This window comes from Ahaetulla prasina, chromosome 1 (genome assembly GCF_028640845.1).
Source record: "Ahaetulla prasina isolate Xishuangbanna chromosome 1, ASM2864084v1, whole genome shotgun sequence".
NCBI classification, from domain to species: Eukaryota; Metazoa; Chordata; class Lepidosauria; order Squamata; family Colubridae; genus Ahaetulla; species Ahaetulla prasina.
Genome location: NC_080539.1, coordinates 104,558,395 through 104,573,845, shown reverse-complemented (window position 1 = coordinate 104,573,845; position 15,451 = coordinate 104,558,395). Strand labels below are relative to the sequence as shown.

General features: G+C 41.2%; 1 protein-coding gene across 4 annotated transcripts in view; it reads left to right on the top strand.

Annotated features, from left to right (window-relative positions):
- Positions 1-1,509: 1,509 nt before the first annotated feature.
- MYB (MYB proto-oncogene, transcription factor) overlaps positions 1,510-15,451 on the top strand; it is a 42,495-nt gene continuing 28,553 nt past the window's right edge. For all 4 annotated transcript variants that reach the window (XM_058171391.1, XM_058171384.1, XM_058171378.1 and 1 more), the window contains exons 1-5: positions 1,510-1,647; positions 8,045-8,162; positions 12,849-12,920; positions 13,594-13,686; positions 14,975-15,195. In XM_058171391.1, the coding sequence (XP_058027374.1) occupies positions 1,625-1,647; positions 8,045-8,162; positions 12,849-12,920; positions 13,594-13,686; positions 14,975-15,195 (527 nt within the window). In that variant the 5' untranslated portion in view covers positions 1,510-1,624. The remainder of the gene's footprint in view (positions 1,648-8,044; positions 8,163-12,848; positions 12,921-13,593; positions 13,687-14,974; positions 15,196-15,451) is intronic.

Sequence of the window (15,451 nt, the reverse complement as noted above, 5' to 3'; positions counted from 1 at the left end):
ACATAAACACACAAATGAATTATATCTGGGCAGAACATGCTTAATGGTCAGCCATGAAATAAGACGCTACTGAGAATGCAAGAAAGTGAAGATTGTTTGAAGGGCCATCTTTTCCCAGCTATAGCCATCCAACCCATTGGAGCAGAGAGAAAGGGTGTTAGTTCCTTATGTTAATGAGATCTGTGTAAGGGGACCAAGAAGGGTCTTGTCCATGGTAGCTGTCTCCCTGCAGAACAGCATCCCTGGGGAGATAAAACTGTCATCCATCTTGATAAGCTTTTGAAATGCTCCGAAAGCATGGTTTTGCCATAGGGACTGGGGACCCAGGGCAAAATGAAGCCCACCAAGTAGTTTGATTGTTGTCACCAAGGAGGTAAGGGTTTATTGGGTTTTGTATCTGGAGTTCTGTAAAGTGTTAACTTCTGTAAACTTCTGTAAATTGCCCAAATCATTGGGCAGGCTTGTGCATTTTCTTAATAAAGTTGGAAAAGTATGAAGTACCTTGGAAATGTATACAAGTGGTTAGCTAGGGCCTTCAATAGGAAAACCAAGCAACAGAGTCCAGAAACCTGGCAGAGAAGACCACTTGTTTTTCTCTTGCCTGTATGCAAACAAGCACCCCTTCCTACATATGTACCCCTCATACCTGCTCCTAATAGGTTGCTAAGTGCCATTCTAGCAGAAGCAACTCCTGGGATCTAAATAATGGAATGCCACACAGACTTACGATAAGCCTCAAAGGGAGTTGCGGCCACTTTTTGGTCTGGTATCCTTTGCCCCTGCTTTTAACTAAGCGTTTCGCAAGCTAAGAGTCATTCAATAGGCGAAGTGATCAGCAGTTATCTGTACTTCTATTGAATTTCTGCCTGTCATGAACTCAAAGAAAGGGGCAGATTTCGGACTGACACACACCCTACTCATTGTTCCAAAACTGGGAAGCAACGCGTTCCAATTCAAATAGGATGGTTTCCTCCTCGGCAAAGCAAAACGGGCATAGTAGCTCCAGAGGAAGTTTGAACCAAGCCCTGAACTACAAGCCCCAGGGGAGGTGAAAGCAACCCCAGGCCATCGTTTGAATGGAGCTTGCACTGGCGTCGGAGCCGTCCCAACTCCGCTGCACTGCGCTCACGACCCTGCCCGCGTTCGTGTGTAGCCCAGCGGGGAGGGTGCTAAAGGGCGCCTCCGCAGAGCGGGCACGGCGCAGCGAAAGGCGCCTTTCCCGCCTGCTCGAAGGTCCCTCCTGACGCTCAGCTCCGAGCCTTTTGCCGCCACCACCTCCGCCGCGCGCGCTTCGAGAGCCGAATGGGCTGGCAGAAGTTCCCGAGAGCCTGCAAAAACTCAAGAGCCAGCGGCTCGAGGAGCGCCTGCGCACTGCAGGGGCGCCAGATTTGGCGGGAGGGGGAGTGTCCAAAAAGCCTTTGTTAGATGGCATCTGTTTACAGAGTTACGCTTTCATCTCAACCTGTTTCCTCCTCCCCTCTCCGGCTCCTGAGAACTTAACAGCATAAGAACCCTTTTTTAAGAGGAGACACACGCCAAGCACTGCTTCCAGCTGCATAAAGCCCTCTCCTCCCCCGCCCGCCCACCCACCTCTCGCCTTTTTCCCCCAGTGACTAATGCAAGGATGGCCAGGAGACCTAGGCACAGGTAAAAAGGCAAAGACTGGAAAGGGCAAAGCAAATAGCTTTGCAACACCGAGGCATTTTTTTAAAAAAAAATTATTTATTTATTTTTGGTTGTTGTTTGTCGCGCGCGCTTTCCTGCTGGCTCTTTCGGTCTCTAGATCTGTTAGTTAATATGCGCTCGCGTGCGTCTTGTTTTGTTTTATAGCGGCAAAGATTCTGGGGGGGGGGGGAGAAGTTAAACGGGTTGGAGCGAGATTGAGAACTGTTGCACAGGGTTCAGAGGAAGCGTTCTCTGCCAGTTCACCTGTCAGGACGTGCGTTAAATCGCTGTGTTTAAATAAAATGCTGCATTGAATCAGTTGGTGCTTAGCAACTCACTTTCTCTTGGGCTACTTAGATTTTTCCCCCACCTCCGCCGTTTATTAGAGATTAGGAATAGATAATAACACGCGGATCCGTGCAAAATTTCCAGAACGGGTGGGTGAGCGTCCGACCGAGTTGAAGTTGTACGTGAGCCGAAATAATTTCAGTTAAAAAGACTCGAGAGCCGTTCCAGTCTTGCAAGGGGGATCGTTGCTTCTGACAATCGCGATCTTGGTTTGCGTGCGTTTAGAGGCGAGAGAGCACGCAAAAAAAAGACCAAAATGTCGGAGCTGCAGGTACCCGATTCCGTTTTCATTCATTCGTCCTTTCATTCATTCTTCGCGGCTGGGTAAATGACAAGCAGGGTGGAAGGAAAACTAAATCTCTCTCTCTCTCTTTTTGCACTTGTCGGTTTCTTTCGGGACCGCAAACCCATTGCCTTTGAATTTGGGACTCTGTTACTTTCTTTTCTTTTCTTTTTTTAAAGTGCTTCATAGTGAAGTTTGCGTTCGCGTTGCATACGCTGTTTTTACTTCTGCGGGAGTTGGAGCTTTCCTTGCAGCGCGGCATGGGACAGCTTGGCACCGCAGGACAAGGTTGCAGGTGGCGGGGGGGAAGGACTGGTGGTTATGTCAACTGGTTGGTAATGGTGGAGTTTTTGACCTTGCTTTGCAGGCCTGGGTTTGACAGTTTCTACAGAGGGGAACTTTATCAAAAAAAAAAAAATCTTGCTGAGGTGCTCGTATGTGGTGGCTTGTGATCGTCCGGGGCGAGGACGGCTTGTGGTTGTGGGGAAATGTTGCAGGGTGGAGGTGACTGAGGCTACCCGCTGCTTACTCTTTTTCCCCTTTGCGCTGCGATGGCATGCAAGCAGCCGGCGAGCGAAAACCTGCGCCTCGTGGTCTGCAGAAACGCTAGTTCCATGCGGGATTGTTTGCTTAAATTAGCTCGGGACAGCGTCCACGTGGAGTCGGGATTGAGAAGCCTTTCTCTTTCGCCCTCTCCGTTTTTTACGTGCCCTCCTTTCCGATCAGCTTTGCTTGGCACGGAAAGCGAAGGGCGCTAACCTTTGGAACTCCGGAAAGTTCCGCTTTACTTCTAGGAAGAGAGAAAGAAAAATAAAATAAAGCGAGGGCAGAGGAGGCAGCTTTGCAATACACACACACACACACATATGGCCGTTGCATGCAAGCATGCATGCAGACAACATTGCTAATCGGGCTGGCAGAAACGATTTGGGGAAGAGGGGAGTCAATCTGCGCGCTGCCCATTTTATTTTGAGTGGTGGCAAGCTTCCGAGCCGCACGCTCCCTAGCTCGCTTCCCCCGGGTCGAGATCCGGAGCGCCGTCCGGGGAAGAAGCGGGGCTGTTATTGAGCTTTGCACTTGCACTTGGGAGAAAGCGCTCGACTGTGCCAAAGGCGCCGTCTTCTCGACGCAAGCGCGGGACTTTCGGGGCATTTATTTTTAAAGCGATGTGTAATAATGTTCCTCATTGCAAGAGTGAGGTTGAATAGAAGGATGTGGGGGGGGGGGGTTTGACGAAGACACCGCCTCCTCTACTCCAGTGGGATTGGTGAAGGGCCATAGTTCCCCGTTGGCAATGGGCAGGACGGGCGGGGACGCAGAAAAGAAAACCACCCGGGGCTCGCTTCTTTCCAGCACCTGTCGGGAGTAGAAAACTGGCGAGAAGGATCGCGAGTGACTGCCCTTCGGCTGACTGGCGAATTGCTCGCTTTTTCTTCAATCACAGTGACAGCGGTAGTAGTAATAGTAGTAGCTGTAGTAGTAAGCGGCAGCAACAAATCACTTCCTCCCCGCCCCATCCCCACCCACCCTCTCTCTCTCTCTCTCTCTCTCTCACTCTCAAATTGGTTGCACAATTGAAGTTCCTTGGCAAGAGCGGAGTATTCATGAGTGTGTGGAGTATTTATGCACAAATTAGCTGGAGGAACGGTCTTAACCCTTTCCGTTTCTGCAGCCTGACACGTCATCTCAGGCTGCTGTGAGCAATTGGCCGTTTATGGGTTCTAGAGATAAAAAAAAAAGGTGTATGGATGGAGGGACAGAAGGCTAGAAAGAAAGCTGGACTGCTTTATTGGTTGGCTTTTTTTAATTGCAAAATGTGACAGCATTTGAGTCACACCATCCTCATCTGAAAAACAAAAGAACAGTTATGGAACTCGGCTTAAAGAGACTATAAAATTGATGTGAAAATGGAAACTAAGGGTTTTTTCAGGTTGTCATGATTTTTGTTCCATTGATGCCTGTTAAAATAAGTGCAGCTCGCTAGTAGGTAAAACTTAAAACATACAATTAAAATCTATACCAACAGCAGAGAGGAAAAAGAATATTCAACTACTTTCACAGCTCCTCAAGCCCCTATTGCATGGAGCGCATACACACACACATATGGCCGTTGCATGCAAGCATGCATGCAGACAACATTGCTAATCGGGCTGGCAGAAACGATTTGGGGAAGAGGGGAGTCAATCTGCGCGCTGCCCATTTTATTTTGAGTGGTGGCACGCTTCCGAGCCGCACGCTCGCTCGCTTCCCCCGGGTCGAGATCCGGAGCGCCGTCCGGGGAAGAAGCGGGGCTGTTATTGAGCTTTGCACTTGCACTTGGGAGAAAGCGTTCGACTGTGCCAAAGGCGCCGTCTTCTCGATGCAAGCGCGGGACTTTCGGGGCATTTATTTTTAAAGCGATGTGTAATAATGTTCCTCATTGCAAGAGTGAGGTTGAATAGAAGGATGTGGGGGGGGTGTGACGAAGACACCGCCGCCTCTACTCCAGTGGGATTGGTGAAGGGCCATAGTTCCCCGTTGGCAATGGGCAGGACGGGCGGGGACGCAGAAAAGAAAACCACCCGGGGCTCGCTTCTTTCCAGCACCTGTCGGGAGTAGAAAACTGGCGAGAAGGATCGCGAGTGACTGCCCTTCGGCTGACTGGCGAATTGCTCGCTTTTTCTTCAATCACAGTGACAGCGGTAGTAGTAATAGTAGTAGCTGTAGTAGTAAGCGGCAGCAACAAATCACTTCCTCCCCGCCCCATCCCCACCCACCCTCTCTCTCTCTCACTCTCAAATTGGTTGCACAATTGAAGTTCCTTGGCAAGAGCGGAGTATTCATGAGTGTGTGGAGTATTTATGCACAAATTAGCTGGAGGAACGGTCTTAACCCTTTCCGTTTCTGCAGCCTGACACGTCATCTCAGGCTGCTGTGAGCAATTGGCCGTTTATGGGTTCTAGAGATAAAAAAAAAAAAGGTGTATGGATGGAGGGACAGAAGGCTAGAAAGAAAGCTGGACTGCTTTATTGGTTGGCTTTTTTTAATTGCAGAATGTGACAGCATTTGAGTCACACCATCCTCATCTGAAAAACAAAAGAACAGTTATGGAACTCGGCTTAAAGAGACTATAAAATTGATGTGAAAATGGAAACTAAGGGTTTTTTCACGTTGTCATGATTTTTGTTCCATTGATGCCTGTTAAAATAAGTGCAGCTCGCTAGTAGGTAAAACTTAAAACATACAATTAAAATCTATACCAACAGCTGAGAGGAAAAAGAATATTCAACTACTTTCACAGCTCCTCAAGCCCCTATTGCATGGAGCGCATACACACACATATACACAATTAAATTATGCACATAAAATAAATCTCAAATTCATTTTACATAGGAACAGCCAAATCGTATGATCAGCAATTTTTGCATGTTATATTGGTTCATAAAACGTCACTTGATTGTAAGGTCTGTTTCCTGGGAAACAAGGGTTGCACTTTAGTCCAATTTAGTTTGGTTTTGAGTATTTAATACCAGTTTTACTGGTCTCTTGTGAGTGTCTAGAATCTTGACAATAGGTGGCACAAAATATGTATACATATTTATTTGCAAAAATGTGTACAAATATTTAGAAAAATATAAAAAATATTTAAAAATTCTTACATTGGACCGGTTTACTTTAATCTGATTTATCAAAATGCATTTAAAAGTGGCATTAAAGTGCATTCTATTAGCGTATTGCCATAGGTACCCCTAAATCATCCATATTTTCTTCTCTACTTTAGATACAAGCTTTAGGCTAAACTTTCAAAACTTATGTTTACATTTTCCAGTTGAAAATAAAGTGTTGCTCAATAGAATTTGAAGTAAGGCAACCTTCATTGCAAAATACTTTGCATTTTACAAAAGTACATGAATTAAACTGGCTGTTTTTAGTAATTTCTGCTCTTGTATTCACTTTGAAAAAAAACTGGGGCAATCAGCAACTGAAGCACCTTAGATGGGATTGAGGTAGCAATAGTAGGAAAACTTCAGATTGTATTCTTAGAGATATCTGTACTTGGTCATGAATTGTGCATTTCTTGTCATTGCAGAGTAAAACAAACCAAACTGACTAGTTGAATTTATTTTGCATTGACTCTTGACCTTGGGCACTTTGAGGCTACGTTGCCATGCAAATGTGCAAATTGACCGTCTTCAAAGTCATCCTCAAAGAATTTAGTAGCATATATCCTTGTAAAATATGTCTGTTGTTTCTTCAAGTGCATAGAAATTTCACTTAGTACATATAAGTGGTAGGTGGGAATGACTTTGGGAGACAGGAGAAAGAGCAGCAGACTAGACAAACAGTAAAAATAGTGTCCACAGAAGGACACGTGGTATGGGAGGCTTTTCAGAAGGGACCCGGGGTGAAATGCAGCAGGTTTTGACAGGTTCTGGAGAACCAGTAGTGGAAATTTGGAGTAGCTCGGAGAATCAGCAAATATCACCTCTGGCTGGCTCCAGAGTGGGATGGGAATGGAGATTTTGCAGTATGCTTCCCCAGGAGTGGGAGGGAATGGGGATTTTGCAGTATCCTTCCCCTTGAGCGGGGTGGGAATGGAATGGAGATTTTGCAGTATCCTTCCCCTACCATGCCCACCAAGCCATACCACGCCCACCAAGCCACGCCCACAGAACCGGTAGTAAAAAAAAATGGGTTTCACCATTGAACGGACCCTTCTAGTTTTCTGTAGCGTAAAAAGGGAGGAGTGGGAAATATTTCAGACCTGCAAGAATCTATTACGTATCCCTATAATAAAGGTAGAATTAATATTCATTATTGTGTTTCTTGCCTGGACTACATCGAAGGGCAAACAGTGTAGTTTTAACTAGGATCATCATGTCTGGTCTGCAGAAAACCTGAAGATACAGAATGGTGGGAAAAATAGAGAAAGTTCTCACTCTGCTGCCATCTAGTGGTCCTCTAGATTTTTGCAGGCTAGACACTGTAGTCCTAATGTGAAGTTAGTAGGAATGTGATTCCCAGACTCTGTGCCTCAGGGTTCCAGACTGAATTCACAGGGGAACAGTGGAATATTTTACACTGTGTTAATAAATGAAACTGTTTGTGGGTTTATTGTGGTACGCCAAGACACCAAAGCACACGGTGTGGGAATCACTGGGGTGCTATAAACTGAGGAAGCTTGTAAACTTCTACAAGAGCTATTGTACTAGAGTTATTCAGCATAAGAGATTATTAAATAATATGACAGTAGGATAGTACAAAATACTAGCCTTCTAAAAATGTAAAAACTTGATTTTCATCTGAAAATTAAAATGTGGATTTTTTTTAACCTCTTTGTGAGGTGTTCTTTGAATGATTTGGCATAAGGATTCCAAATATGTACTTGAGCAAAGGACACAGCCTCTGTTCCCTTTATTGTCCTAAACATTGTATTTTAATTTGAAACCATCATTGGTTGAACAGCTGCCAAATGTGTAATTTACTACTGATCTAACACCATGAGCAGGTCTAAACATGCATAGTAAGCAGAAGGTTGCCAACCTTTTGCTTGTATCTGTGGATACCAGAAACAGCAGAACCAGTTCAGAATACTAGAACAGAATGCAGAACAAAATCTTGTCATGCAACTTTCCAGACAATTACCCCTATAACCTTTGCAAAAGTTGTTGACTTTCGCTAACTTTTTATAGAACCTGTGATACTGAAATTAAACTCTCCCCTTCAATGTTCTATCTTAATTTTGCTTTCTGTATTTTATTTCTTCAGCATATATAGCAGTGATGATGAGGATGAAGATGTCGAGCTATATGATCATGACTATGATGGGCTGCTCCCCAAGGGTGGAAAACGTCATTTAGGGAAAACACGATGGACCCGAGAAGAGGTAAACTGGCTTCATACCAAGGATCTGTAGAAGAATTTTAGTACCATTTGTGGCTGGCTTCTCAAGCAAGTGGATAAGTACAACCTTTTGGTTAATAAATATGAAGCTGAACACTTAATTTTTTTTCTTTTAGGTTGCCATGATTAGGCCTGTGTCTAAAAACGCAGAGTTTGCTTTACAAAAGAAACCACATATAAGTAGTTTAGCAACAAGCAATATCTTTTGAGAGGGAAATTATATATAATGTCGATGTTGGGGCCTACTCACACTGGTGCCAGTTATGAAAGTGAGGTGAAAATAGGAACAGCTAAAAAGACAATGGACAAATGAAGACCTACTAGTTTAGAAGGAAACCGATAGAGAGATACTGACTATATTATTATATTGACTTGGAAGCCTGAGAAATCAATCAGGCAGTGGAAATTCTATTTCCTGCACATTTTCCACAAAAATCAGCACAACAGTAATCATGTCGTTGTATGTTGATTTGTATGAAAAATGGAGGTGGTTCTAGGGTGGGGCACTGCTTCAGCTATTTTGAATACAGGGTTCAACCTGTTGCTACAGATAATGGCTGATTTCATAGCAGTTGGTCAACTGCAATAAGGTGTGTAGAAATTGGCATTATGCATTTGATAGAAAATACATAGAAGCCATTAGAAACATCAGTATTACGTGTTACTGGGATTTATATGTCATGCTTTGGTTGGTTTCCACCATTTCATAGGGTCAGGCCCTGAGGCAATAACACATAAACCAACTCTTCTCATTTCTAATGATCATAATAAAAGAAACAAAGACTGAAACTTCTTTCAGTCACAATTAATAATGCATAATCTTTATCTCCTTGTAGACAGATAATCAATTTAAGGTATTACAAGGAGAATCACCTTCTTAGTTTCTACAGCGTGAGCATAGGATGGATAATGACTAGGTTCACACATTACACTTAGCTAGATGGTTCTCTATTTTCAGCTTCCTAATTGTTATCAGGAAGCAAATTCAGCCAGCTGTGGTTAACTTCATAGCTGTAGCAATAGCAGTTAGACTTATATACCACTTCATGGTGCTTTGCAGCATTCTCTAAGCAGTTTACAGAGTTAGCATATTGCCCCCAACAATCTGGGTCCTCATTTTACTGACATGGGAAGGATGGAAGGCTGAGCCAACTTTGAGTCGGTCAGGATCAAACTACTGGCAGTGATCAGAGTTAGCCTGCAATACTGCGTTCTAACAACCGCACCCCATAAATGTTCATGTTCAATCATAAATCATGGTTAAACAGACAATGGCTTAAAATGAAGTGTGAAGGAGGACAATGTGTAAAATACGTTTCAGACTTCAAATTATTGAAGTCTTCAAAGGAATTATTTCAAAACAAAAGCTAAATATAAGGCTTTCCACTTATTAAAATTGGTGTTAAGCTTAAAATATTCTTTGAGTTTGTTTAAATAAAGTTTCTAAATAACTAAATTGTATGTTTAGTACAGTGGTTCTTATGATATTAATAGCATTTAACACCTAACCAAATAATAGGAATACAGTCTTCTTTCTAGAAAGCTAAATATTAAGAATTGAATGATTATAGTGTTTTTAATTCACATGTGTTGTGTAGTGTATTCTGTATTTCTTTGGCACAGGTTGCTGTGGTAAAATACTAAATTGGCAACACTCTGCTGGCAATAACTTCAGCTGACTTTTTGGTAGATACTCCAATTTTCATATTTAGTTTGCTTTAGTTTCAGTAACATGTTGATACGTAAACATTGACAGGTCATTTTCCCATTGATTTTATAAAAACTTAGGTTGTTGCTGCACTATTTGGCAACTCTCCAAAATAGCCTCTGCGGCTTAATGTTGTGCTTTCTAAACACTTGCTGGAGGTTACTGGGTCAAATAATCACAAGGAAGTAGTCATCAAAATTGCAACAAATTAGTTCATTTCTTTATAGGGCCACAGAGAATAGCTTAAGGATGATTGTTACGTTATTCATACCAACAATTTGGTTAAGTTAGTTGAGCATGGTGTCAGTTAAAGCAGTGGCCGCCAGCCTTCTGGGCACCAGGGACTGTTTCTGTGGAACAAGATTTTTCAGCGGACTGGAGGGGGCGTGGTTTTGCATGCTGCCTGCATCCCTTGGATGAAGCTTCATTTGTTTGCACAGCCCGGTTGCTGGCATGCCGCCGACTGGTGCCTGTCCATGGACTGGGGGTTGGGGACCCCTGAGTTAAAGTTTTGAACCTTATTTACATCTGGACAAGTGCTTCTGTGTGGCGATTCTTTTATGTTGCAGCATAGTATTTGAAAAAATCTCTTTCTTCATGCTTTGTGTGTTAAACCTAACACACTTTTAGCACAAGTAATAGCACAAGACAATATTCCAGGTAGAACAATGGCTTTCCACTTGCAGGCACATTTTTTATTAACATGTTTGTGAAAATAGCTATATGTTAGACTTTAGAATTAAGTGGTTATTGCCCCATCATTTAACAATGTTAATTGGGATTGGAATTTCCATCACTAACCAATCTGGTTGTAAAACACAGTGTGATCCAATCCCCTGTTTAACGATGGCAATTCTGGCAGTTCGCAGCTACCATTTTTAAGCAGAGCCTTGCAAGTCCTTAAGTGAGGACTTCACATGTTTGTGACTTCTAACTTCCTGCCAGCTTCCCCATTAACTTTGTCGATGAAAAAGGTTGTAAATCACAAGCACGTGATCGTGGAATACTACAATGCCTGGGACTTTGAGGATTGTTATTAGTATCACTAATTTAGCACTAAGTTCAGTCGCTGAGCAAGTGATTGCTAACTGAGGATCATCTGTGGCATAAAAAGAAGTGCTTATCTGGAGTAGTTCACAAGATAATGTTGGCACTATCATAGTGAAGGCCATTCTTGTTCTATCTTATATGATTACAAATAACAGTTCTTGCAACCTAGAATAATGTTGAAATGCAGATGGATTAATGATTGCCAAAGTAACATTATAATTACTTCATATTCAGTGAACTTTCCAGTTACACTAATTCACTTTTGTACTGTAAATTAAATGACTTAAACACAAATGGTGCCAATATAGAAAGTGATTGAGCAGCTTTCTTCAACCCAGCCCTCTGGATAAGTTGAACTTCAGGATCATCATGGCATAGCCGATAACCTTGTTTTTTGGAAATTTGGGGACTATGGTTTAAACTGTCTGGAGTACAGCAAGTTAGGGGATGCTGAGGTTATATGTGAAACTTGAACTATGGGATACTATCTTTGTATTTCTTCATTTCTATTTTTGATCTTCATTTGTTGGCTTTGGACAATTCACTGTGAGAGGCTACATTGCAGTTGCTGTCCAGAAGATTTCTCCCATTGAATTCTTGTCACATAGTAAAATTGAACCTAACCAATCAACTATCTCTAGCTAGTGATATGGATACTAGACATCATGGAAATTGGATGTCTGCAATGGCAGATCTGTTCATTGTATATACATTGTTTAAGTCGATGTGTGGATAAGTCAAATAAACATTTGCATTCAAGATGATGCTAGATGTCTTAACTAAATGTGTGTTTGATTGTGTTAAGAGGCAGGCTAATCAACCAGGTGGTACTCCTTTTTGGTGTCTGTGTGGGTCATGTGATCACTATTTGCAACCATATCAGCCACTTCTGACAAGCAAAGTCATTCGAGAAAAACCAGATTTGCTTAATGACCACATATTTCACTTAACAGCTGCAGTGATTCACTTAACAACCAAGACAAAAAAGATCACAAGATCAGGCTGACTCACTTACTAACCACCTTATTTAGCAATGAAAATTCTGGTCCCAATTGTGGTTGTAAGTGGAGGACGACCTGCAGTGTTTTGTACCAGTTGATAACCCAACTTTTTCACTGTTACAGTTTATTTCATCCCAACCTTTGACTTGACTGAATTAATAAAAGCATATGATGCATACAAGTCTCAAATGGGGTGTGTACCTAGGAATGCAGCAAATAGGCCAACCCTATTGTTCATATGCTCCAACAAACCCAATTCTCTGCCAATGTCAAGCTGATAAGGTGAAATTGTGAAGAGCTATCGATCAGTTTTTCTTTAAAAATAAATTGTAATCGTGGTTGATTACCATTGAATTATAGGAATCCTGGCCTCTTTAAGCATATACATACATCCCTGGCCATTTCCATCCACCCACATATTTCACCCTGAACTTCTGATGATGTCAGGAAGAGCCAACCTTGGCAGTTAATGCATATATACAGTAAATGGATGGAGAGAGAAATGGGCAGAATCTATATCATGTTTCTCTTTCTGAAGACAAAGCCCTGGCATATTAAAAAGAAAAAAGCAAATGACCTTTAAAAAGTTTAATTGCATAATTTTTCCTGACTTCTGTGGCAGTTTTGATCTTCATCAAGCATACTAAGTTTTCAGTGCTGATTTCAACTTAGCTTATCAGTCGACAGCTTTCCAAATATAAAATGTCACACTCTTTTCATTGAAGAAAACTACCCGGTTGAGAAATGGGGAAGAAAAAGACTACTATGTTGCCTCAAACAATTAAATTGGAAACCTCACCTTTCATGTTTATGGAGAGCAAAGATATTCAACAATTCATAATGCTGGCTAGATTTTTTCCCTGTTTTGAAATGAAACCCCAAAATAATGGAATTTACATTACTGTCTTAGGATGAGAAGCTAAAGAAACTTGTGGAGCAGAATGGCACAGAAGATTGGAAAGTTATTGCCAATTTCCTTCCTGTAAGTAGGCCTCTTTTCTGTTTATAACCACACATTTATCAGTGTGCAAGGAGAGAGGTTGTTTCATAATTACAGATGGAGACTAAATAGGCATTTGGGAGACTTGCAGAACTCAAATTTATATACACTTCTTTCACTTCTCATGTGAAATAAAGGACGGAAAATATAAAGAGCCTTTTGGGGGAGATTTTATGTACAACAGATGGCTGATACATCATAGATTTCTCATAGTTAAACAACAAAAATTTCAGAATAGAAGTTGACTGTGATCTTGGGTTGCTGCCACTTGTTAAATATATATTTCTAGTAAATATAGTTGTTGAAATGCTAAAGGTGAAATATACATTAGTAAGAATAGCTTGCTCTTATTGGGTCTATAAATATGATCAAAAATTAAAATGCTGTCAGTTATGAAAAACTACAACAAAGCGCCTGGGAGCTGAAATAGCCAGATAGCTGACTTCTAGCAATGTGTAGCTGCGTGTCTGTTTTACTTCTCTTTGTACCACTGTACTTATTCTTCGTAATTGTACAGATGGTATCCTGAGCAGTAAAACAAAAAGTCAAGTGGAACCCTGCAATAAACATTAGCAGTTTAGATGTTTCTGGATGACATATTAACATCTGTAGCATTTTGTAATAATTTGCTTTGGATTTTGTTCTGCAATCCTAGAATCGGACGGATGTACAGTGCCAGCATCGATGGCAAAAGGTGCTAAATCCAGAACTTATAAAAGGCCCATGGACTAAAGAAGAAGATCAGCAAGTATGTTTAGTAATCTGGACTTTACTGCTTCCTTAATATTTAATATTGTGTCCAAAAAACTCTGAATTTATATAGAGCATTGCCATTGCTACAGAATTTCTTTTTTTTACAGCTTCTCATGCCGCCTTGGAAATTTACCAGCATTTTAAATTGTTCCATTGGGATAGCTGTAGTGTAGAATATTCAGAGACTGAGCTGTAAACCAAGTACATTCAACAGCAACTATAAGGGGGAAGAAGGATGGAAGCAGTGTCTCAATGGAAGCCCCGCCTCTTTTGTATATGCACAATGTTATGGATATGAGAAGGGTAGAGCTTGTAGCATGATACTGCTTTTATCATTCTGGTGAAAGCAGCAAGCTTCCTATAAGTACAGCCAAACACAATTGTGGTATAATTATTTAAGTTATTAATTAAAACTTTTCAAAAAAAAGTATTTAACAGGTAGCAGTTACTTAATTTTGAATATTATATTCAAAATAACCTAAGTTCTATTTTATTTTTATATTGCAGAAGGTATCCTCTCTAAAACCTTGCTTTTTGTTACACATGTATCCTATTAAACAAACAATCTGTTATACTCTTCAGAAAACTGTTTTATTTACAAATGCATAGTATGATCTTGTTATGGGCCTCTGTGGCTCAGACTGGTAAGACAGTCTGTAATTAACAGCAGCTGCCTGCAATTACTGCAGGTTCAAGCCCCACCAGGTCCAAGGTTGACTCAGCCTTCCATCCTTTATAAGGTAGGTAAAATGAGGACCCAGATTGTTGGGGGCAATAAGTTGGCTTTGTATATAATATACAAATGGATGAAGACTATTGCTTAACACATTGTAAGCCGCCCTGAGTCTTTGGAGAAGGGCGGGATATAAATTCAAATAATAATAATAAAATAATAATTGAAATTAAAGCTCCTGTGCTTAATATGGCTGACTCATCAGAAGGGAGTGCTTATAATTGTTATCTTGGTGGATTAATGAATTTCGAATACAGAGTAAAACCACCAGACTGAATATCCTTTCGTTTCAGCTGATTGTTTCTTAGCATTGGAGTCATCCAAAGCTGGTTGACAGAGGGAAATACACTACCTCATTGAAGTGTATTGCAAATTAGGGAAGCTTGTTTTTAAGTTGAAATTGGAATTCACAGTAGGGGTTTTGTATTAAGATTTCTCTAATCAGTCAACAGACAATTATTTGATGTAGTATAGTGATTTCAATTTGGCTCTATTTATATAACACTTAACCACTAGAGATAGTTTTTTTATTGTTGTTGTTTATTTGCAGGTAATAGAGCTTGTCCAGAAATATGGCCCTAAACGCTGGTCTGTCATTGCCAAGCACTTAAAGGGAAGGATTGGGAAGCAATGCAGGGAGCGTTGGCACAACCATTTGAATCCAGAAGTGAAAAAAACATCCTGGACAGAGGAAGAAGATAGAATTATTTATCAGGCACACAAGAGGCTTGGAAACAGATGGGCAGAAATTGCAAAGTTGCTACCTGGACGGTAAGGTCAGAACATGACAATTGAAAAGAAGCCTGGATGGAGTGGGGAGATTCTTTGTTTTTTATAGCAAAAAAATATCCTGCACTTTAAAAAGTCAAACGTTGCTATCAGTTGCATTATGATACATCAAGTAATAGACAAATCTGTCAGGTTTAATTCCATTTATAATTTTTTAAATTAAAGTTTATTTAGTTCTACTGTATATTTCAAACAAAATCTACAAAATGTGAATGAATTTTTGTGCATATTTCTAAGA